Source organism: Lepisma saccharinum, chromosome 4, assembly GCF_977018435.1.
Source record: "Lepisma saccharinum chromosome 4, izLepSacc3.1, whole genome shotgun sequence".
Taxonomy (NCBI): Eukaryota; Metazoa; Arthropoda; class Insecta; order Zygentoma; family Lepismatidae; genus Lepisma; species Lepisma saccharinum.
Genome location: NC_139232.1, coordinates 117,073,345 through 117,096,617, shown reverse-complemented (window position 1 = coordinate 117,096,617; position 23,273 = coordinate 117,073,345). Strand labels below are relative to the sequence as shown.

The following is a 23,273-nucleotide window of genomic DNA, read 5'->3' as shown; positions in this document are numbered from 1 at the left end:
TTTTTTGAACGCCTGTAGCGTCGAATTGACGCACCAACGAGAAAAATGTTACTGAGAAAGGCTGTTTGTTTTGATGTCCTCTATACGAATCTGTGGTTCGTGTGCGCCATTAAAATGACACCCTGTATAATCAAGAGTAAAGAAAACATTTAACAATGTTGAAATTTAATATTTTATTTCTTTTCTTAATAAGAGAGAATAATGATTTTATATATACATACTTCATACAGATAATATTCGCAAAATTCAACATTTTTTAATTCTTGAACTTTCTATAAATGCATATGCCATATAAATCTACACATATGCCACTATTTCTTGTAGTAAAATAATTTATTCTTATTCTAAGTAGCACGCCTGTTGTCAATTCTTAATAAATCGTGTTGAATTTACGAGAAAAATAGATTTTTATCAACATTTATAAGTATTTGTTTCATTGCAGATTTTTTTTTTCGAAAACCAGATTATACATTTTATGGACGGGAATTATAATTATTTTTATTTGTTACCACCTTCTATAAAACGAAACTAACAGATGCAGGCGTGTGCAATTAATAATAATACGTATGTCGTAAAATAACAGTGTGAGCAAAATTCACTAACACCTTCCTCATTTCAGCATTGTTTTCTTTTCCTTCTTCAAGTAAAACTAGTTCATATAAATCACTGAAACTTCCGCGTAAAACAAGGAAAAGTTGAAACTGGTTTTATATAAAATTATTGCACTATTTTTTAACACTTCTCTCAGTTAAACTACTCGTCACCTCCCATTAGGTCTTAATAAAAGTTTATTGAATCTTGTAGAGTGTTTCCTTCAAGAAGTACGTTACACTCTTACGATGCACTGAAAATAACAAAAGGAATGAATTTACGAACCGCAATCCCGGCGAGACCAATGACCGTCACTCACTTTATCACTGTTCGTGCAAGACACAAGGATTCGAAAGCACACTTTGGTCCACTACAACACTTAATTCCTGCCTCTTTTCTTCCAAATTTCCTTCTAAGTGCCCACTCATCGTCACTGCATCTTCGCCGCTGGGGCTTCCGCGTCGGAGTCTTCCTCGGGTGCCGAGTTCGCGTCCTGCCTCTGCCGCCGCCAGTTGGCCTTCTCGGACACCGACAGGAGCCCGGCGGCCGTGGCTGGGCTGATGCTCTCCACGATGAGGCTGAGGCAATCCAGGCTGGACGTCCCTTCTCCCGACTGGCCTTCAAAACCTGCAAAGAAAGACAAAGAAGGTCCTCTGAAGTTTACTAGTATCATTCAGTAGAAATGCAGAAATCTTCTGCAATACAGTCAGGGGATTTTACCACAAACTACATGAGAATGTTTTAGACAAACTGGGAAGGGATATTACGTATATTCTTGATGAAAATATTTGAATTGAGTACTTTTGGTAATTGAAGGGCTTGGAACGAGATAGTACATGCCAAGTACATGTCTCTTGTGAGGAACATTAAAAATCCACAAATAATATTTGCTGTTAGATCAATCTTTGTCTCCTAATTAAGTTTGGGAAGTGCGGTTATATTTATTGATGAAAATAGTGAATTGAAAATGTTTTCTTCAGGAGGAAAGGGGGGGAGGGCTTTTCTTTGTTCTTAGATTATGTACTATTGGTTGTAAACGTCTAGGAAAGTCTGGGGAAATGATCGCTATTTCTTCTTCGTATATTTAACAACATATTATCAGTTTGGGACGACTGATTGTGACGCATGACTCTAGTAGATCTCCCGATATAGCACCCAAAAATCCGGAAGATCTGTAATAGGTATATCTTGGATATCTATGCCTGCATTCCTGGATATTCAACAAATATCAACTAATATATTGCAGTCATCCATTGAATCTCCCTTGGATATCTATTTGTCCGTCTAGGAAATATTCATTGGATATCCCCTAAAGACATTTATAACTCCATACGCGAAGAAGAAGGGATTATCTACGAAGTAAAATGTAAAGAATGTCAGAGTGTGTACATAGGAGAAACGAAAAAAAGGCTCAAAGACAGGTTGAAACAACATAGGGATGATGTACGACTTAAGAGAGAAAGAAATGCAATATTTAAACACACGAGAGAACCAGGACATGACATAGAGTGGGATGAGGCTAAGCAGATAGGAAGGGAGAAGAGAATGCTAGTGAGAAAATGGAAGGAAGCCAAGGAAATAGAGAAGAAAGGCGAAGAAGACACAATGAACTGGAATGGGGGACTGAAGTTAAACAAAGAATGGAAGAAGATGTTGGAAAGAGTGGAAAGGACAAGAGAAAAAGAGGAGAGGAGAAGGAAGAAAAATGAAGGGAAAAGAGCGTGAGATTAAAAAGTCCAACCACATTCTATATGGAAGTAATTGTGTTTAGCCTTTTAGGTGAAAGTAAAGTTGGAAAGTGAAAGTCATCTGCTAGAAAGTTCCAAACAACTTTCTAAATAGTCTGGAGGGAGTAATGTTTGTGTATATATATTACCCTTCTTGTTGTATCTGGTTACTTTTGTACTTGATACAGAGTCTGAAGAAGACCTTGCTAGAAGGTTGAAACGTTACGTTAGTTTATGTTTTATAATAAAATAAATTACTGCCTTGGTCAGCATATTTAGTTTTTCCTAAAGACATGTCATGGATGTTTGTGGCTTAATTTGGGACAGGTTTTGGAATCGATAGTACTTGATTTATTAGGTAAAGGGAAATATGATACGCGATAAATATGTAAACATGTTAATTTTTGTCAGATTTTAAATGTTGAGAAGTGTTTCAGTTACTGGTGCACTAATCATTATTTATTTTTGGGTATATCATAGATATACGTATAATGAATGTCAATATCTAGATACGCTCTGAGCATACTGGATATCTAAAACTGGACTAGCTTCAGATATTCTATAAGATATCTATCGGTAGATATCTCATGGATATCTCTGAACTGGACACTGTGAATATCCAATGGATTTCCCTTGGAGATTTGTGGTCTTCCTATGTGGTCTCGTTCCTTCCAAATTATTTCCAATTTGGTTTCTTCCTTGGCGGCGCAATGTCGTTGAATGACAAAACCACCGCCTCTCCTCGGCTGCTGGTCAAAGGTCACAGACGGGGATTTTTCGCCCTGTCCTATTTTTAACGCGATTTCTTCCGCCGCGAGAGAGAGCATTAGCCATGCACATTTTGACTCTGATGGGGAAGAGGAGAGGAAAAGATTAGAAGACGAGGCTGACACATAAAGTGTCTTACTAAAAACTCTGCTTGTTCTGTCCTTAAGAGCTCTCCCCGCAGTCGCAGCTATAAATACACCTGGTCCTGCGATCCAGAGATGCTGTCGGGACTACGACACTCTCCCCTCTGCACAACACCACGTGCATTGAGCCCACGTCCAAATCTCTTCCCTTTGTTTCTCTATTCGATGGCGTCTTCGAAGAAGGGTGACCGGAGGCTTTCACTCAGGCCCTGTACTCATTGAAAGCCGAAGAGGTGGACGTTCATTCCAAATCGGAAACACTTTTCGTCAGCATGACCCAGACGCATTTATTTAAGAGAAAATGTTACAAACGTTTTTAAAGCTTCTAAGAGGGGGGGCTACGTTAAAGCGTAGAAAGGGATGCATTAACCTTAATTTCTGTAATAATTAAGTAACTTAACATTCACTCGACTTATATCACGTCTCTAAATCAGGAATGCATCATCAATATGCTATGAATCGTGTTTTTAAAAGGGTCCATTCATGCAGGACCGGCGGAAAGGGAGGGAGGCAAGCGGCAAAATTTAAGGGCGGCAAAATTTAAAAAGAAGAAAAAAATAAGCCTACTAAAAACTTGAAAGTTATACGTAATATTATATTATATTATGTAATTTGGAAGTTCATATATACCAACCCACCGTTTTGGAAGAACATATAAGTAGTCTCACTTTAAAACCGCTGAGTGCCACAAGCTGGGAAAGCAGATTCGACGCCTTAACTCCGTTCAGATATCAAGTGGGAGAGGTCTATGATACGCTCCTTCAAATAATTGGCGTTAATAAAACCGTCCAAATAGTCGCACATGAGGCTCAGTGTATTGCAAACCAGTTGTGTGGCTTTACATTCCTTTGTTCAGTAGATTCTGGTATGACTTTTTACTCCACGTAATGTAATGAGCAAATGTCTTCAAAACATTAATCTACGATGTGTTAGTGTTAAAAATTTGAAGCCATTAATCAAACCTGATACTGCATATGCATAATGTTTAATACGCCGAACTGAACATAAGAAGTTTTATTTCTCTTCTTAGAAGCCACACAGACACAATAAGATTGAACAAAAAAAATATTAAGTCACTTCACAGACTATCTCCCACATATGAAAAATTAACGTGGACATATTTGAGTTTGACAATGTTTGGACACAAAACATTTTAACACTTCCCCTTACTCAAATATGCATACATACATATGGCCATAATTACTTTAAACCTAAGTGTGATACATAATTGTCATGCACAATTTTAGATACAGGTTTTGTTAATAAATCTGCAATCATATCATTCGTTGGTTGATAAACCAAATGAAAATCTCCTTCTTGAGCAGCATCCCTAATATAATGATGTCGTACATCAATGTGTTTTGTACGCCTATGGTGCTGAGAATTTCCAACAATTTTATGAGCACTAAAATTATCATTTAAGATTGTAATCGGCACCTTAATATCAATTATCTCTGATAACAAATTCTTAATGAATTGTGCCTCTTTGGCAACATCACCCAAACTATAATATTCTGCTTCGGGACTTGAGTAAGTAACGGTTCGTTGTTTCCTCGATTCCCAATTTACAATTGAACCTCCAAATTTTACAACTAAACCACTGTATGATTTACGATCTACCAAATCATTAGCCCAGTCAGCATCTGTGTACACTTTTACTTCATTTCCATTCAGTTTATAATCTAGCGTACCTGCCAAATATCTCAAAACTCTTTTTGCTGCAACCCAGTGTCTTACATCATAACAATTATTGAATTGACTGATTTTACTAGAAGCAAGAGCAATATCTGGTCGCGTACAAATTGCTAGATACATAAGACTACCTACCAATTCCTGATAGGGAAATTTGGTTTTACATTTCTCAGCTTTTTCTAATTTTGCATTTAGCTCCATCGGAGTTGAAACTGTTTTGCAATTATTCATACCAAAACGTGTAAGTAATTGTTTAGTATACTTCTTCTGAGATAAAGTCAGAGTATTCAGTTTCTTATTCCTGTCAACCTCAAATCCTAGACAATGTCTTACGGGTCCCAAATCAGTACATTGATCAACATTTGTTTTTCACATGCATCTTTACTAAATACAAAAATATCATCAACATATAATGCTACAATCATCTTTTTACCCTTTATACATTTTGTATGCACACAAGGTTCACATTTTGATTGATTGCATTTCATTTTGATTAACACATCATGTATTTGCTGATTCCAAGCTCGACTTACTTGTTTTAGCCCATACAAACTCTTTTTGAGTAGACATACTTTATTATCAACCTAATAACCTTGTGGTTGTTCCATATAAATTGTCTAATTTAAATCACCATTCAGGAACGCAGTACTTATATCCAGCGGCGGCTCTAAGGCGAGAGCCGCCGTGCCATGGCTCTACCCTCAGATAAAGAAAAAGCACTTGCTTTGCCAAAATATAGTTAAATTAATACATTTACGAACGAGAAGATTCGAATCTCGTAAGCGTTCGAGATTATGGCCGCCTCAATTCCCGCACCGCATCACCCGGCTGTTCTCTCACTTGCTCTGGGCCAGCATAGTCTGGCCTGTGCGCAGAAGCATGCGCGGAGGCATGAAAAAGTCTCCGCAGTTAACAAGCGAGAAGGTGGTGGCCCAGGGTAGCCATAAGACAACCAGCCGTGCCCCTTTTCGGCTGGCACGACGCGAGAGCTTTCGCATTGTGCTGACATAGTTGAAAACTTTACAGAGAAGTGACTAATCCTGACCGATTTGTAATACTCGTTGGAGAAGTAATTCGCGAGAAAGATACTTTCCTGCATACTTGGCAAGAACAAACGTAATATCTTTCCCAAATTTATATAACCATTTAGATAGATGCGTCTAAAGAGCCATCCAGACTTTTTTGTTATCGATTTCTTCCTTAAGAAAAGATATATCCCTTGCTCTCACGCACACAGACACTCATGTGTTACAACTGACGTTGACAACATTGAAGACATTTTCAGTACAAAAGAATTGCCTATATATCAAAGGGAATTCGCATCACCAGGGGATTTTTTACTTTAATATTTGTAAAAAATCACACGGAAAATCTATCAGTATAAGAATTACACTTGGAGATATAATTCAATTTCTTGCATTGAATTCTAAAAATTGTAGATCTACAGTTCATTTAGCAGATAATCATATTTCAGTTGTTAGTAACACCGATCGTTGATGTACCGTCTGCCGTGCTGGGGTTGCAAAAAGCAAAGCAAGGCGAGAATACCGTGATCGACTCGGTGTCTCTAATTGTTCAGTGTTTTTCTTTTTTAGTGAAGTGAAAATGTCGGATGGTGTGTGAAAGGAAGGGTAGTTAGTAAGGATGAGTCTGATTAGAGCATTATTACATACACCGTTTTCCAAGGTACTATACGATATTAAATTAAAAGTTAAACAACTTGGCTGTCCCACGCCAGTAGTTGTATTGACTGTATTACTGGCACGAGAAAGTACGAACCCCCCTCCAGCAGCTTTGCTACACTTAAAACTTGCTCAACATGGTTACATGAGCTTTTTGCTCAAGTGTGGAACTCTGCATAATTCAAGATTTTTGTAAAAAATGCCCTCGGGAATCTCTCAGAAAGTACGAACCCCCTCAGAAAGTACGAACCCCCTCAGATACCCACACCCACCCATACCCACACCCACCCACACCCACACCCACCCACACATATTCACTTCCGGTCCACTTCCGGTCCACTTCCGGTCCACTTCCGGTCTACTTCCGGTCCACTTCCGGTCCACTTCCGGTCTACTTCCGGTTTAAGTTAAATTGGACACCAGCTTCAATTTGTATATCTAGTATTAAGATAATGTAATTCTTCTAGAATTGCTCCGTGACTCTCTCATTTCTTACATCATAAACATATGATTTTTCACCTATGAGAATAACACTGCATATGGTGTCATCGGGTAAAGCCTCGTGAAATTCACAGATAATTTTAATGTTTGTCCTGTCATTAACTACAACTTGTTTCCTTTTCGAAGTGTTTATTACAAACATGGGTCTCTGTGTCTTGAATTCATCTGGTGCGTAGTACAGGTCAGTATTGCCAGTAGTGACGCGCTTGAAGGAAGAAAAAGCCTCATATAATTTAAGAAAATCATCCTTGGACATGTCTAAATTATAATTTTCTCTAGGAAAAACCTCATTTCTGCCATTTTTAAGATATATGTTCTTGATGTTGCAGTTATCAAATCTACTTGAATTTTTTTCCTGATTGTTGTGTCTCCCAGTCTGAAACAGTACCACCACAAAATCGGGCATGTCAAATTGAATACTGGAGAATGAATTTGTTGCATCAAATTCATAATAGGTACCAGTGGCAACCTTCTGTACGCATTGATATGTGTAAAATTGCAGAGGAATCTGGGGATTTTTTATTATATCAGCTTTGTATTTAAGAGCATAGCCGGCCTCATATTCAACAACCGGGATTCTTAACTCCATAGTCTGAATAATGCACTTGCCTGCATCAGGTAGGGTATTAGGCAGAGCTTCCCCTGTAGGGTTTATCGCACTGTACCTCATCAAAGCATTGTTATCATTTGCAGCTCTTCTAAATGTAATTCTTAACCCCCCCTTCCACATAATTTCTTTGTAATCCGAGAAGAATCCTGGCAACAGGCGCATTGGAAACAGCACTGTGTGGTTCTTAGATAATATTTTATCACCAGCCTCAAATCCACCTATTTTGTAGTAAGAAGCTTCGGTTTTGGATAATTTTAGAGTGGCCAAAGCTGTGGAGGTAATGCCGGGATAATCCACTCTGTTTATAACAACGCCATGTTTTCTGATCTCAATTTCAGAGAACAGATGCGGCACAAAATTGTCCACCAATCTTATATTCGAATTTGCCGGGTAATCTGTTCCATCGAGCTTTACAACATCAAATTTGATGTATAGATCTGCTCTGTGGGGGTGTATAAAGCCGTCCCCTACATCAAGATCAACCTCAACCTCCGTGTTGGGTTGATTTAAATTTGCAAATGTCCTCCTGTTTGGGGAGAATGATTGTAGCTCATAACTCTCAATATTTTCCATTGTATGTATTTTTATTTAAATATTAATCTCTATGATAGCAGTTGTTGTGGCTCCAGCAAAATCAACTAATTCTTCTTTTTCATTAGTGACCATCAATTCAATGTAATCTATTCTGTTATGGCACACAGGAAAATATAATGTTGGGGATGGATTGTAGATGATTGGCTCCATGAATTCGGAATTAGGTTTGAATGTTGCAATGATGCCGGTTTGTTTGTGAGTGCCTATGCCATTTGATTTGGTGATCATACCCTCGGCCACATTACAGTGAATATTCAGAGTCTCTATGGCTAAGAATTTAGGTATATTCATAGCAGTGTGTTTGATGACCGGTTCGAGTTTTGTGTTGTTCTCAAATCCCAACAGCTCTCCTATAGTACCCAGATGTACTGTCTCCGTAGCAGATACAATCTCTACTCTGTGAGTGACAGAATTTTGACTTAACACTATACCTCTGGGTAATTGAGCATTTAGAGTGGACAGATTATACTGCCCTGGAGTGATGACAATTTTTTGATCCCCTACTGCAATTGTGTTGTTGTGGTGAGTAATATTTGGGATCAGGTACATGCCGTAAAATGCTCTGAGAGCTATTGTTTTGGGATACACTATATCATCATGCAATTTGAGTTTCAATATTGAATTTTGGCTGGTGAGATGGAATACCCCCATGATGTTTCAGATACCACAAGGCCTTTTGAAAATCTTCAATTGATGGTTTATTTATTTGAGACATATATCTGAGAACAGATAAACACAAATGTCCGCAATTAACATCTTTGAAGTTTTGAACACGGGCATTATTGTAATAAAGATTAGCTGATTTTAGATATTTTACTAAATTTTCAGGTGGAACACCTCCAAATGAATCAAACACAAATGCCTCATCGTTTAAATATTTAAGATAACAGATCCAGTGAGTGCCCTGATTTTTGTACTCATCCAAATTAACAATGCCACACTCTTTGTTGAGTGGTTGTTCCGGCAAAGAATCAGACATGTACACACCTCTAAAATGTTTGATGCCCAGTGGCTTGATTAAAGCTTCAATATCTTGGTTTGTAAGCGGCACTTGTTTTTTTTAAACTTATTCATGGCTCTCTTAACACCTTTGCCTTTTTTCTCCATGGCCAGGTTATGGCGCTTCTGCTCATCTAATTCTGCCTTATTTTTCTTGGCATCTATTACTGTTTTTGCTATGGCAGCTGATCCCCCAGCCAAGCTCCCAACAGCCCCGAGAGCAGCTAAGATGGCCGGGATGGTAAATATGAACCCCCCCACATGTGATTTTTTTCTTGATTGCTGTAATTTTTTTAATTGGGGGGTACTAAGCAACAATTTCATACCATGTCCCTTGGCAATACAAGAATTTTTTTTCTTGCGCTGCTTTTTGGTTAAAAGACTGTCAATAGTTTTAAGAGATTTGAGACCTGCATAAGGTATTTGATACATAACACCCTTGGCCTTCATCGTAGGTTTATTATATACATATTCACAGCCCCCACCCCAGTTTTTGTTTGGTGCTCATAGCTATGGTGGTTCCCAATGCTGCTATTTTTTCACTTAAAGAAGCATCTTTGCTTACAAATCTACCAAATGCAGCCTCTTCTAATTTCTTGTCTGCAACATGTCTCTTGTCAAGATCAGAATGTGTGTTGTATGCTATGTCATGGTCTCTACAAGCAGCATCTAGGGGATTTACACCAGGATCCCCTCTGTTTAATCTATGGTCTAATTTTGTGCCTGGACCACAATATTGATAGCCTGGAATGTGTAGTTCAAATGGCAGCTTGTTTATAATGTCATTAACAAGGCCCCGACCCTCAGAAACATTCCAAAATTTAGGTGGTAGAGTATTAATAATTTTTATGAGATATCCAATCCCCTTAGTGTCATTCACTATAAAATTAGACAATTTGGTGCTTATCATGTCCATAATTCCAACCTTTTCATTGTAAAAATTGTGGTTCCCAGCATTTTCCTCCCCAGCTATCACCAATAACCTATCTACAAGTTTCCTGACATCATCAACCCACACAAATTCTTTAGGCAGGGTATTGTATTGTTTGATTCCACTGCCAGTCTTGATCTGTGACCATATGGGCTTGATTAAATTATTGTATTTTGCTCCACTGCTCGACTTGACTCTTTTTTGTGTGGGATCATTGTTCTGGTATAGAGCATCTGATTTTATTAATATTTCTTTGTAATGTTCATAATCTTGATCTGTATAGCTTCCAGGCCTCTTCCTAGTCATCAGTTCCCACAACCCAGGTGTGCCGGGGTACTTAACAAAAGCACCTTTTTCTCCGAGACGAGATTCTGAATAAACAATGATATCATCCCCCATAAAAGTTACTCTGAAATTACCGATTCTGTGTATGATGCTGCCATCAAGCTCTGTGTCGGCATATAAGCCAAACACCTCATCTTTGTTGTCTTTAGGTGTGGTTAAATATTTTTGAGCAAGAAGACCCAATTCAATAGGATCCTGAGTAGCTTCAATTCTTCTAGGAGCAACAGGACTAGGTGTATGAATACTGGAAAGTGGGGTGAATGGATAATCTAATATGTTCCTTGCAGCTACAGGCACAAGCTCCGTGATCAAATCTTGATTTTGCTCTGTAACAGTTTTGATATTCTTACCTAAATTATTAATAGCATCAATGACAGGCTGTTCTGTTTGTTTGTGTTTTTCATAAATTCCACGGTTCTCTGATTTCCATCCCTTAAATCTTTTTACAAGATAATCTCTTAACTTAAGATCATCAATGACTGGTCGTTTCATGGTTGTTTATTTATGTCTCAACGTCTAGAAAATCGTTGATTTTATTTCTGTATTTTCCAGTATTAGGTGTTCTTGTCATATCAATAGTGACAAACCCATAACTGTCCTGGTTCCAGCACTTGCTGCAAAACTTGGAAAAATCATTGTAGCTCAAGTCCCCACCTACATATTCATCGTGTATGTGTTTGAGGTTGGTATGATCTTGATGAAACACACATATAAAATTGCTGTTGTCTCGGATCAGTTGCTTCGGAATTTTAGAAAAAGTCTGTGCCAGGTAGAAGCAATCAATGTTTTTGTGTCGGCCCTGTGTAAAGAAATTTCTAACCTTGTTTTGATTATCCAGTATAATGTCATCAAACACAACAACAGAATTATCGAGACATTCATCAAGTGGCTTAACATCTGGTTCAAATGTGGCAATATCCAATCCATCATATAGCTTCATCAGCTGCTGATATTTTAATTGTTCCAAGCTCTTTGAGAAAACATACAAGTGCCTGTTTTTCCAGTCTAACCAGTTGGGTGCCAATAAAAAATTATCAACCATTAGAGTAGTTTTACCACAAGCAGATGGCCCAACAATAAGACACCTAATATTATCAGGCAGCAAGTTGCCATTTCTCTTATTCTGCTGTTCAGGTTCTGGCAGCCTTTTTATAACATCCCAGGTGCTCATATTATCACTTTGTCTGCATCGATCCAGCTGTTTTCCGGATGACCCAGCCATTTGACAAATAATTTGCTGCCTTTTCTGCGGATGATTTTTTCTATGAGATATGTGTCGGGCTGTTTAGTTTTGCTGAGCTCTTGTTCATAGAATCGGCCTTTGAGAATTTCTCCTCGGTGGTCTTTTATTATATATGTGTTAAGGGTCCCGGGTTTAACTTGAACCACTGTAAATAATTCGGTGCTCCAGTTTCTCGTAAAGCCTCTCTTGAATAAGTGCTTATATTTGCTGATTCTTACTTGATCGCCCACCCTGTATTTGGCCCTTCTTGTTGTTGGCTGGTATCTAGGATAATAAACAGTCCTGATCAATTTTTGCTCATCAGATGGAGTTACTTCGGAGGGTTTCATGTTGATTGTGGAATGGACAGAGTTGTTATATTTTTGTACAAGTTCTGGAAGAATATTAATCCATTTATAATTACCTTGGAGGGTAAATTGTTTATACATAAGATTTTTTAAGGTTCTGTTGAATCTCTCTACAATTGAGGCTTTGAGATCACTGTAACTCGAGTAATGTTTAATTGCCTGGCTTTTAATAAATTGTTGAAACACTGAGTTATAAAATTCTTTACCATTATCTGTTTGCAAATAGCGGGGTGATCTTCCTGAATGATTGATGATTGTCCTGATGGCTTCTGTAACACATTTTCCAGTCTTGGATTTGAGTGGCACAGCCCAGGCAAATTTTGAAAATGTGTCTATCACAGTGAGTAGATACTTGTAGCCCTTGTTGATTTTGTCTAAGTTTTTCAACTGTCCACTTGACAACTCAATCAAGTCGCTCTGCCATAAATCATCTATACCCTTTGTGACTACTGGGAGTCTCTTAAAATTATGTCTGGCCTGTCTGTGTAATTCATCAACAATAATTTGTCTAGACATAATATGTAAACAAGAATATTGCAACTATGGGGTGTTCAGCAGCTGATACTGCAGGATTTTCTAAATATAATTTGTCCCCAATATGTATTTTAAATTCCAGAGTGCCATCATCTTCAGTATAGGCTGTTTCTAATGTATTGGGGTCTGTAAAATCCTCCAACTCTACACTGGTGATTTTTGGTTTGTTCTCAGCATTTGTTATTGATAAGGTAGGGTAGTGATGTGCCTGTGGCTGATGCCAATATTTGATCTTGATTGGTCTCAATGTGCCTCCAACAAAAAACTGGTAATAAAATTGTGCAGGGGACAGCATATATATTTTGCCACCTGGTGTAAATGGTGAATCATATTCTTTGTTGGGGATGCTGTACAATTCAAGAATTACTGTATGTTTTGGATTCTCGATTATGCCCGTTATTTCTTTTTCTGCTGTAAGCAATCTGCTTGTTACAGATTCAAGGTGCTCATTGATGGTTCTAACAACATCATCATGGCCTGGCTTGATCTTTATGTCCACAGCAAGTCTCTTGTATTGTTGCACAATCTCTTGAAGCTGGGTGGCAAAAACAGACAGAGCATTTGCTTGATTGGATTCCATGGTCCCTAGCTGTTGCTTGATATTAGCTACAATTTGTTGCAAATTTTCAACAACTGCCAATTTTGAATTTTGAGCAGTAAGATCATGGACCTGTCTTCTGATATCCTCAAACAGGGCATGCAATTCATTAATATGTTGATTGGTTGGTAGAGTGGCCACTGTCTGAGTGAGTTGTTTGATCTCTGCTTGGATATTCTTGATATCTTCTGATTTCAATATGCGATTCACTGCCCTCTTAATATTTTTAAGTTCCTGCGATGTGGGAAGATTTGATACAGTATTCTGCAAAAATTCAAGTGCCAATTTTACATTGTTTAATTCAGAAGCATCAGCCACATTTTGCATAGCATTTTGGAGCAGGGCTATATCTGCCTGAGAGGGTGTTGATTGTTGTAAAATTTCAAGCTTTGTTTGGATATCATCGATCAAGTGACAAGTGTCCAGCAACAAATCACAAAGCTTGAAAACCTCAACACTGAATCTGAACTGTCTCATTTTCATCACTTGATCGATGATATCCAAACAAAGCTTGAAATTTTACAACAATCAACACCCTCTCAGGCAGATATAGCCCTGCTCCAAAATGCTATGCAAAATGTGGCTGATGCTTCTGAATTAAACAATGTAAAATTGGCACTTGAATTTTTGCAGAATACTGTATCAAATCTTCCCACATCGCAGGAACTTAAAAATATTAAGAGGGCAGTGAATCGCATATTGAAATCAGAAGATATCAAGAATATCCAAGCAGAGATCAAACAACTCACTCAGACAGTGGCCACTCTACCAACCAATCAACATATTAATGAATTGCATGCCCTGTTTGAGGATATCAGAAGACAGGTCCATGATCTTACTGCTCAAAATTCAAAATTGGCAGTTGTTGAAAATTTGCAACAAATTGTAGCTAATATCAAGCAACAGCTAGGGACCATGGAATCCAATCAAGCAAATGCTCTGTCTGTTTTTGCCACCCAGCTTCAAGAGATTGTGCAACAATACAAGAGACTTGCTGTGGACATAAAGATCAAGCCAGGCCATGATGATGTTGTTAGAACCATCAATGAGCACCTTGAATCTGTAACAAGCAGATTGCTTACAGCAGAAAAAGAAATAACGGGCATAATCGAGAATCCAAAACATACAGTAATTCTTGAATTGTACAGCATCCCCAACAAAGAATATGATTCACCATTTACACCAGGTGGCAAAATATATATGCTGTCCCCTGCACAATTTTATTACCAGTTTTTTGTTGGAGGCACATTGAGACCAATCAAGATCAAATATTGGCATCAGCCACAGGCACATCACTACCCTACCTTATCAATAACAAATGCTGAGAACAAACCAAAAATCACCAGTGTAGAGTTGGAGGATTTTACAGACCCCAATACATTAGAAACAGCCTATACTGAAGATGATGGCACTCTGGAATTTAAAATACATATTGGGGACAAATTATATTTAGAAAATCCTGCAGTATCAGCTGCTGAACACCCCATAGTTGCAATATTCTTGTTTACATATTATGTCTAGACAAATTATTGTTGATGAATTACACAGACAGGCCAGACATAATTTTAAGAGACTCCCAGTAGTCACAAAGGGTATAGATGATTTATGGCAGAGCGACTTGATTGAGTTGTCAAGTGGACAGTTGAAAAACTTAGACAAAATCAACAAGGGCTACAAGTATCTACTCACTGTGATAGACACATTTTCAAAATTTGCCTGGGCTGTGCCACTCAAATCCAAGACTGGAAAATGTGTTACAGAAGCCATCAGGACAATCATCAATCATTCAGGAAGATCACCCCGCTATTTGCAAACAGATAATGGTAAAGAATTTTATAACTCAGTGTTTCAACAATTTATTAAAAGCCAGGCAATTAAACATTACTCGAGTTACAGTGATCTCAAAGCCTCAATTGTAGAGAGATTCAACAGAACCTTAAAAAATCTTATGTATAAACAATTTACCCTCCAAGGTAATTATAAATGGATTAATATTCTTCCAGAACTTGTACAAAAATATAACAACTCTGTCCATTCCACAATCAACATGAAACCCTCCGAAGTAACTCCATCTGATGAGCAAAAATTGATCAGGACTGTTTATTATCCTAGATACCAGCCAACAACAAGAAGGGCCAAATACAGGGTGGGCGATCAAGTAAGAATCAGCAAATATAAGCACTTATTCAAGAGAGGCTTTACGAGAAACTGGAGCACCGAATTATTTACAGTGGTTCAAGTTAAACCCGGGACCCTTAACACATATATAATAAAAGACCACCGAGGAGAAATTCTCAAAGGCCGATTCTATGAACAAGAGCTCAGCAAAACTAAACAGCCCGACACATATCTCATAGAAAAAATCATCCGCAGAAAAGGCAGCAAATTATTTGTCAAATGGCTGGGTCATCCGGAAAACAGCTGGATCGATGCAGACAAAGTGATAATATGAGCACCTGGGATGTTATAAAAAGGCTGCCAGAACCTGAACAGCAGAATAAGAGAAATGGCAACTTGCTGCCTGATAATATTAGGTGTCTTATTGTTGGGCCATCTGCTTGTGGTAAAACTACTCTAATGGTTGATAATTTTTTATTGGCACCCAACTGGTTAGACTGGAAAAACAGGCACTTGTATGTTTTCTCAAAGAGCTTGGAACAATTAAAATATCAGCAGCTGATGAAGCTATATGATGGATTGGATATTGCCACATTTGAATCAGATGTTAAGCCACTTGATGAATGTCTCGATAATTCTGTTGTTGTGTTTGATGACATTATACTGGATAATCAAAACAAGGTTAGAAATTTCTTTACACAGGGCCGACACAAAAACATTGATTGCTTCTACCTGGCACAGACTTTTTCTAAAATTCCGAAGCAACTGATCCGAGACAACAGCAATTTTATATGTGTGTTTCATCAAGATCATACCAACCTCAAACACATACACGATGAATATGTAGGTGGGGACTTGAGCTACAATGATTTTTCCAAGTTTTGCAGCAAGTGCTGGAACCAGGACAGTTATGGGTTTGTCACTATTGATATGACAAGAACACCTAATACTGGAAAATACAGAAATAAAATCAACGATTTTCTAGACGTTGAGACATAAATAAACAACCATGAAACGACCAGTCATTGATGATCTTAAGTTAAGAGATTATCTTGTAAAAAGATTTAAGGGATGGAAATCAGAGAACCGTGGAATTTATGAAAAACACAAACAAACAGAACAGCCTGTCATTGATGCTATTAATAATTTAGGTAAGAATATCAAAACTGTTACAGAGCAAAATCAAGATTTGATCACGGAGCTTGTGCCTGTAGCTGCAAGGAACATATTAGATTATCCATTCACCCCACTTTCCAGTATTCATACACCTAGTCCTGTTGCTCCTAGAAGAATTGAAGCTACTCAGGATCCTATTGAATTGGGTCTTCTTGCTCAAAAATATTTAACCACACCTAAAGACAACAAAGATGAGGTGTTTGGCTTATATGCCGACACAGAGCTTGATGGCAGCATCATACACAGAATCGGTAATTTCAGAGTAACTTTTATGGGGGATGATATCATTGTTTATTCAGAATCTCGTCTCGGAGAAAAAGGTGCTTTTGTTAAGTACCCCGGCACACCTGGGTTGTGGGAACTGATGACTAGGAAGAGGCCTGGAAGCTATACAGATCAAGATTATGAACATTACAAAGAAATATTAATAAAATCAGATGCTCTATACCAGAACAATGATCCCACACAAAAAAGAGTCAAGTCGAGCAGTGGAGCAAAATACAATAATTTAATCAAGCCCATATGGTCACAGATCAAGACTGGCAGTGGAATCAAACAATACAATACCCTGCCTAAAGAATTTGTGTGGGTTGATGATGTCAGGAAACTTGTAGATAGGTTATTGGTGATAGCTGGGGAGGAAAATGCTGGGAACCACAATTTTTACAATGAAAAGGTTGGAATTATGGACATGATAAGCACCAAATTGTCTAATTTTATAGTGAATGACACTAAGGGGATTGGATATCTCATAAAAATTATTAATACTCTACCACCTAAATTTTGGAATGTTTCTGAGGGTCGGGGCCTTGTTAATGACATTATAAACAAGCTGCCATTTGAACTACACATTCCAGGCTATCAATATTGTGGTCCAGGCACAAAATTAGACCATAGATTAAACAGAGGGGATCCTGGTGTAAATCCCCTAGATGCTGCTTGTAGAGACCATGACATAGCATACAACACACATTCTGATCTTGACAAGAGACATGTTGCAGACAAGAAATTAGAAGAGGCTGCATTTGGTAGATTTGTAAGCAAAGATGCTTCTTTAAGTGAAAAAATAGCAGCATTGGGAACCACCATAGCTATGAGCACCAAACAAAAACTGGGGTGGGGGCTGTGAATATGTATATAATAAACCTACGATGAAGGCCAAGGGTGTTATGTATCAAATACCTTATGCAGGTCTCAAATCTCTTAAAACTATTGACAGTCTTTTAACCAAAAAGCAGCGCAAGAAAAAAAATTCTTGTATTGCCAAGGGACATGGTATGAAATTGTTGCTTAGTACCCCCCAATTAAAAAAATTACAGCAATCAAGAAAAAAATCACATGTGGGGGGGTTCATATTTACCATCCCGGCCATCTTAGCTGCTCTCGGGGCTGTTGGGAGCTTGGCTGGGGGATCAGCTGCCATAGCAAAAACAGTAATAGATGCCAAGAAAAATAAGGCAGAATTAGATGAGCAGAAGCGCCATAACCTGGCCATGGAGAAAAAAGGCAAAGGTGTTAAGAGAGCCATGAATAAGTTTAAAAAAAACAAGTGCCGCTTACAAACCAAGATATTGAAGCTTTAATCAAGCCACTGGGCATCAAACATTTTAGAGGTGTGTACATGTCTGATTCTTTGCCGGAACAACCACTCAACAAAGAGTGTGGCATTGTTAATTTGGATGAGTACAAAAATCAGGGCACTCACTGGATCTGTTATCTTAAATATTTAAACGATGAGGCATTTGTGTTTGATTCATTTGGAGGTGTTCCACCTGAAAATTTAGTAAAATATCTAAAATCAGCTAATCTTTATTACAATAATGCCCGTGTTCAAAACTTCAAAGATGTTAATTGCGGACATTTGTGTTTATCTGTTCTCAGATATATGTCTCAAATAAATAAACCATCAATTGAAGATTTTCAAAAGGCCTTGTGGTATCTGAAACATCATGGGGGTATTCCATCTCACCAGCCAAAATTCAATATTGAAACTCAAATTGCATGATGATATAGTGTATCCCAAAACAATAGCTCTCAGAGCATTTTACGGCATGTACCTGATCCCAAATATTACTCACCACAACAACACAATTGCAGTAGGGGATCAAAAAATTGTCATCACTCCAGGGCAGTATAATCTGTCCACTCTAAATGCTCAATTACCCAGAGGTATAGTGTTAAGTCAAAATTCTGTCACTCACAGAGTAGAGATTGTATCTGCTACGGAGACAGTACATCTGGGTACTATAGGAGAGCTGTTGGGATTTGAGAACAACACAAAACTCGAACCGGCCATCAAACACACTGCTATGAATATACCTAAATTCTTAGCCATAGAGACTCTGAATATTCACTGTAATGTGGCCGAGGGTATGATCACCAAATCAAATGGCATAGGCACTCACAAACAAACCGGCATCATTGCAACATTCAAACCTAATTCCGAATTCATGGAGCCAATCATCTACAATCCATCCCCAACATTATATTTTCCTGTGTGCCATAACAGAATAGATTACATTGAATTGATGGTCACTAATGAAAAAGAAGAATTAGTTGATTTTGCTGGAGCCACAACAACTGCTATCATAGAGATTAATATTTAAATAAAAATACATACAATGGAAAATATTGAGAGTTATGAGCTACAATCATTCCCCCCAAACAGGAGGACATTTGCAAATTTAAATCAACCCAACACGGAGGTTGAGGTTGATCTTGATGTAGGGGACGGCTTTATACACCCCCACAGAGCAGATCTATACATCAAATTTGATGTTGTAAAGCTCGATGGAACAGATTACCCGGCAAATTCGAATATAAGATTGGTGGACAATTTTGTGCCGCATCTGTTCTCTGAAATTGAGATCAGAAAACATGGCGTTGTTATAAACAGAGTGGATTATCCCGGCATTACCTCCACAGCTTTGGCCACACTAAAATTATCCAAAACCGAAGCTTCTTACTACAAAATAGGTGGATTTGAGGCTGGTGATAAAATATTATCTAAGAACCACACAGTGCTGTTTCCAATGCGCCTGTTGCCAGGATTCTTCTCGGATTACAAAGAAATTATGTGGAAGGGGGGGTTAAGAATTACATTTAGAAGAGCTGCAAATGATAACAATGCTTTGATGAGGTACAGTGCGATAAACCCTACAGGGGAAGCTCTGCCTAATACCCTACCTGATGCAGGCAAGTGCATTATTCAGACTATGGAGTTAAGAATCCCGGTTGTTGAATATGAGGCCGGCTATGCTCTTAAATACAAAGCTGATATAATAAAAAATCCCCAGATTCCTCTGCAATTTTACACATATCAATGCGTACAGAAGGTTGCCACTGGTACCTATTATGAATTTGATGCAACAAATTCATTCTCCAGTATTCAATTTGACATGCCCGATTTTGTGGTGGTACTGTTTCAGACTGGGAGACACAACAATCAGGAAAAAAATTCAAGTAGATTTGATAACTGCAACATCAAGAACATATATCTTAAAAATGGCAGAAATGAGGTTTTTCCTAGAGAAAATTATAATTTAGACATGTCCAAGGATGATTTTCTTAAATTATATGAGGCTTTTTCTTCCTTCAAGCGCGTCACTACTGGCAATACTGACCTGTACTACGCACCAGATGAATTCAAGACACAGAGACCCATGTTTGTAATAAACACTTCGAAAAGGAAACAAGTTGTAGTTAATGACAGGACAAACATTAAAATTATCTGTGAATTTCACGAGGCTTTACCCGATGACACCATATGCAGTGTTATTCTCATAGGTGAAAAATCATATGTTTATGATGTAAGAAATGAGAGAGTCACGGAGCAATTCTAGAAGAATTACATTATCTTAATACTAGATATACAAATTGAAGCTGGTGTCCAATTTAACTTAAACCGGAAGTAGACCGGAAGTGGACCGGAAGTGGACCGGAAGTAGACCGGAAGTGGACCGGAAGTGGACCGGAAGTGGACCGGAAGTGAATATGTGTGGGTGGGTGTGGGTGTGGGTGGGTGTGGGTATGGGTGGGTGTGGGTATCTGAGGGGGTTCGTACTTTCTGAGGGGGTTCGTACTTTCTGAGAGATTCCCGAGGGCATTTTTTACAAAAATCTTGAATTATGCAGAGTTCCACACTTGAGCAAAAAGCTCATGTAACCATGTTGAGCAAGTTTTAAGTGTAGCAAAGCTGCTGGAGGGGGGTTCGTACTTTCTCGTGCCAGTAATACAGTCAATACAACTACTCACGCCAGATTTAAACATCAATTATATTTAAAAATATCAAAAAAAAGGTAAAGGTGTCAGGCGTCGAAATTTTAATAGTCGCATTTATTTCCTAGAAACTCTGGCCGACCTCCGCACAGCATGCTACGACGCCAGGGATTGCGGTTCGAATCTCGGCCTGGGCATCGGTGTTCTTTGTGAGTGTTCACACATCCTTATCTTCGCGATTAGCCAAAAGTAGTACAAATGCGAAGTAAAATAAACCAATCTTAGGAACTCTGAATTTTTGTCTGCAATTTTAGTAAACAAAGTTCCATTAAAATTACCTCTTTCATTAGATTTCTAATACATATGCTAGCGAAAATTTTTCGATTTCTTGATCACGTTGGCACTACCCATCATACTAGCTGCCAGCCGCCACTGCTTATATCTATATGCTCTATGTCCATATTATATTGTACACCAATAGCAAACAAAAGTCTGATAGTAGAGTGTCTTACAACAGGCGCAAACGTCTCTTCATAATCGATACCGTACCGGTGCGTAAAGCCCCGTGCTACTAATCTAGCTTTGTATCTATCTATGTCTCCATTTACATCTGTTTTTACTTTATATACCAATTTACATTTGACTACACTCTGGTCCTTTGGACGATCTACTAATTCCCAAACTTCATTTTTTAATAGTGATTTAGGCTATATTCATCATCCATCGCTCTCTTCCATTTGGAATTTTCTTTGCATGTTGTGGCATCTGCAAAACTTACAGGTTCTTCAAAACTCATAAAAGATGTGTCGAACAAATCATAATCCCCTGTCCAAATTGGTAATTGCTTATTTCTAACAGGTCTACCATTTTCTTGTTCTACATTTTGAGATAAATTACTATCTACATTTGAACATTCAGCAGTTTCTGAATCTGTTACTTTTGATAATTCACTGACTTTACTATCAACAACATTTTGAATGTCATTGTTTTTAACTTGTGATCCATTAAAGTGTATCTGTACAGTCAGAGGTAAAAATTACATCGGAAGACATGTCAGTGTTAACATCTGTCCCATCGACACATGATCCTGCAACATATTCCAGGAATGTAACACTTCTTGCTTTAACAACCTTACCAGGATTTGAAGCATTAGCTAATCTATAACCTTTTGTAAACTCACAGTATCCTACCATAATATATGGTTTCGACTTACTATCCATCTTCTTTCGTTGATGTTCTGGTGTCAAAACATATGCTGTACAACCAAATACACGAAGATGACTTAAATTAACTTTATGTCCTGTCCACATTTCCTCTGGAGTAGCATCTTTAATTGCAACTGTAGGACAAACCTTCTTCAGGTATAGACCTGTTGAAATTGCTTCAACCCAATATATCTTACTGAGATTAGCATCATGAAGCATTGCTCTAGCTTTTTCTACAATTGTTCTGTTTAGTCTCTCAGCAACTCCATTTTGTTGCGAAGTATATGGAACACTTGTCTCATGGATTATACCATGTTCACTAAGATATGCAGAAAATTTCTTGTTACAGTATTCTGTACCATTATCTGATCTAAGTTTCTTAATTCTTAAATTACATTGATTTTCTACAAAAGCTTTGAACTCTACAAATTTTTCAAATACTTCATGCTTAAATTTAAGAAAATATACAAAACTCTTCCGAGTATAATCATCAGTAAAAGTAACAAAATATCGTGCACCACCACAACTTGATTCAGACATTGGTCCACAAACATCAGAATGTATTAACTCTAGTTTTTGTTTAGCTCTTTTTGCTATATAATATACATTGTTTAGTGACTGTGGACAAAATCAATATCTGGGGTGTATGTGTGATAAATATTTTGGTTAAAATCGAATTTGCAGGATATGTCTTTGTTAGAATTATAAATTCTTTATCTATATTAATTTCTTTCCTTGTCAAATGGTATCTAATTTGATGTTCTTGGTGTCCTGAATCCGAGGGACTGAATGACCTACTAAACTTGGTTGAAGCTGCTTGAATGAAGGGGTTCGTCAGTCCGTTGGAATAAATAACAAGAAACTAAATAATCGATATAATGACCGTTCAGTATCTAAGAGAACACAAATGGTATACAAAGATGAAATTTGGTAAATCACACACACACTCTCTAAATTGCTTCATTCATCGTCTGCTAAGGGTGAAAGGATATGTGCGTGTGTGTGTGTGTGTGTGTGTGTGTGTGTGTGTGTGTGTGTGTGTGTGTGTCTGTGTGACTGAATATCAGTCACATAATTTCCTTTAAATATTATAAGGGAATGATAATTACAATTAAGACTGGTGCAGTAAAGCAGTGTTTTTTGAGAGCCTAACACGGTTTTGACTCCTTGCCTCGCCCTAGAAAAATACATTGCCTCCCCCCTCTCCCCATATAACAATCATGAAGACGTCCATGTGTGCGTAATCTCGAC

General features: G+C 37.9%; 1 protein-coding gene across 1 annotated transcript in view; it reads right to left on the bottom strand.

Annotated features, from left to right (window-relative positions):
- Positions 1–362: 362 nt before the first annotated feature.
- nau (myogenic-determination protein nautilus) overlaps positions 363–23,273 on the bottom strand; it is an 89,994-nt gene continuing 67,083 nt past the window's right edge. Inside the window, exon 4 of the mRNA XM_083121890.1 lies at positions 363–1,218. Within this exon, the coding sequence (XP_082978016.1) occupies positions 1,022–1,218 (197 nt within the window). The 3' untranslated portion in view covers positions 363–1,021. The remainder of the gene's footprint in view (positions 1,219–23,273) is intronic.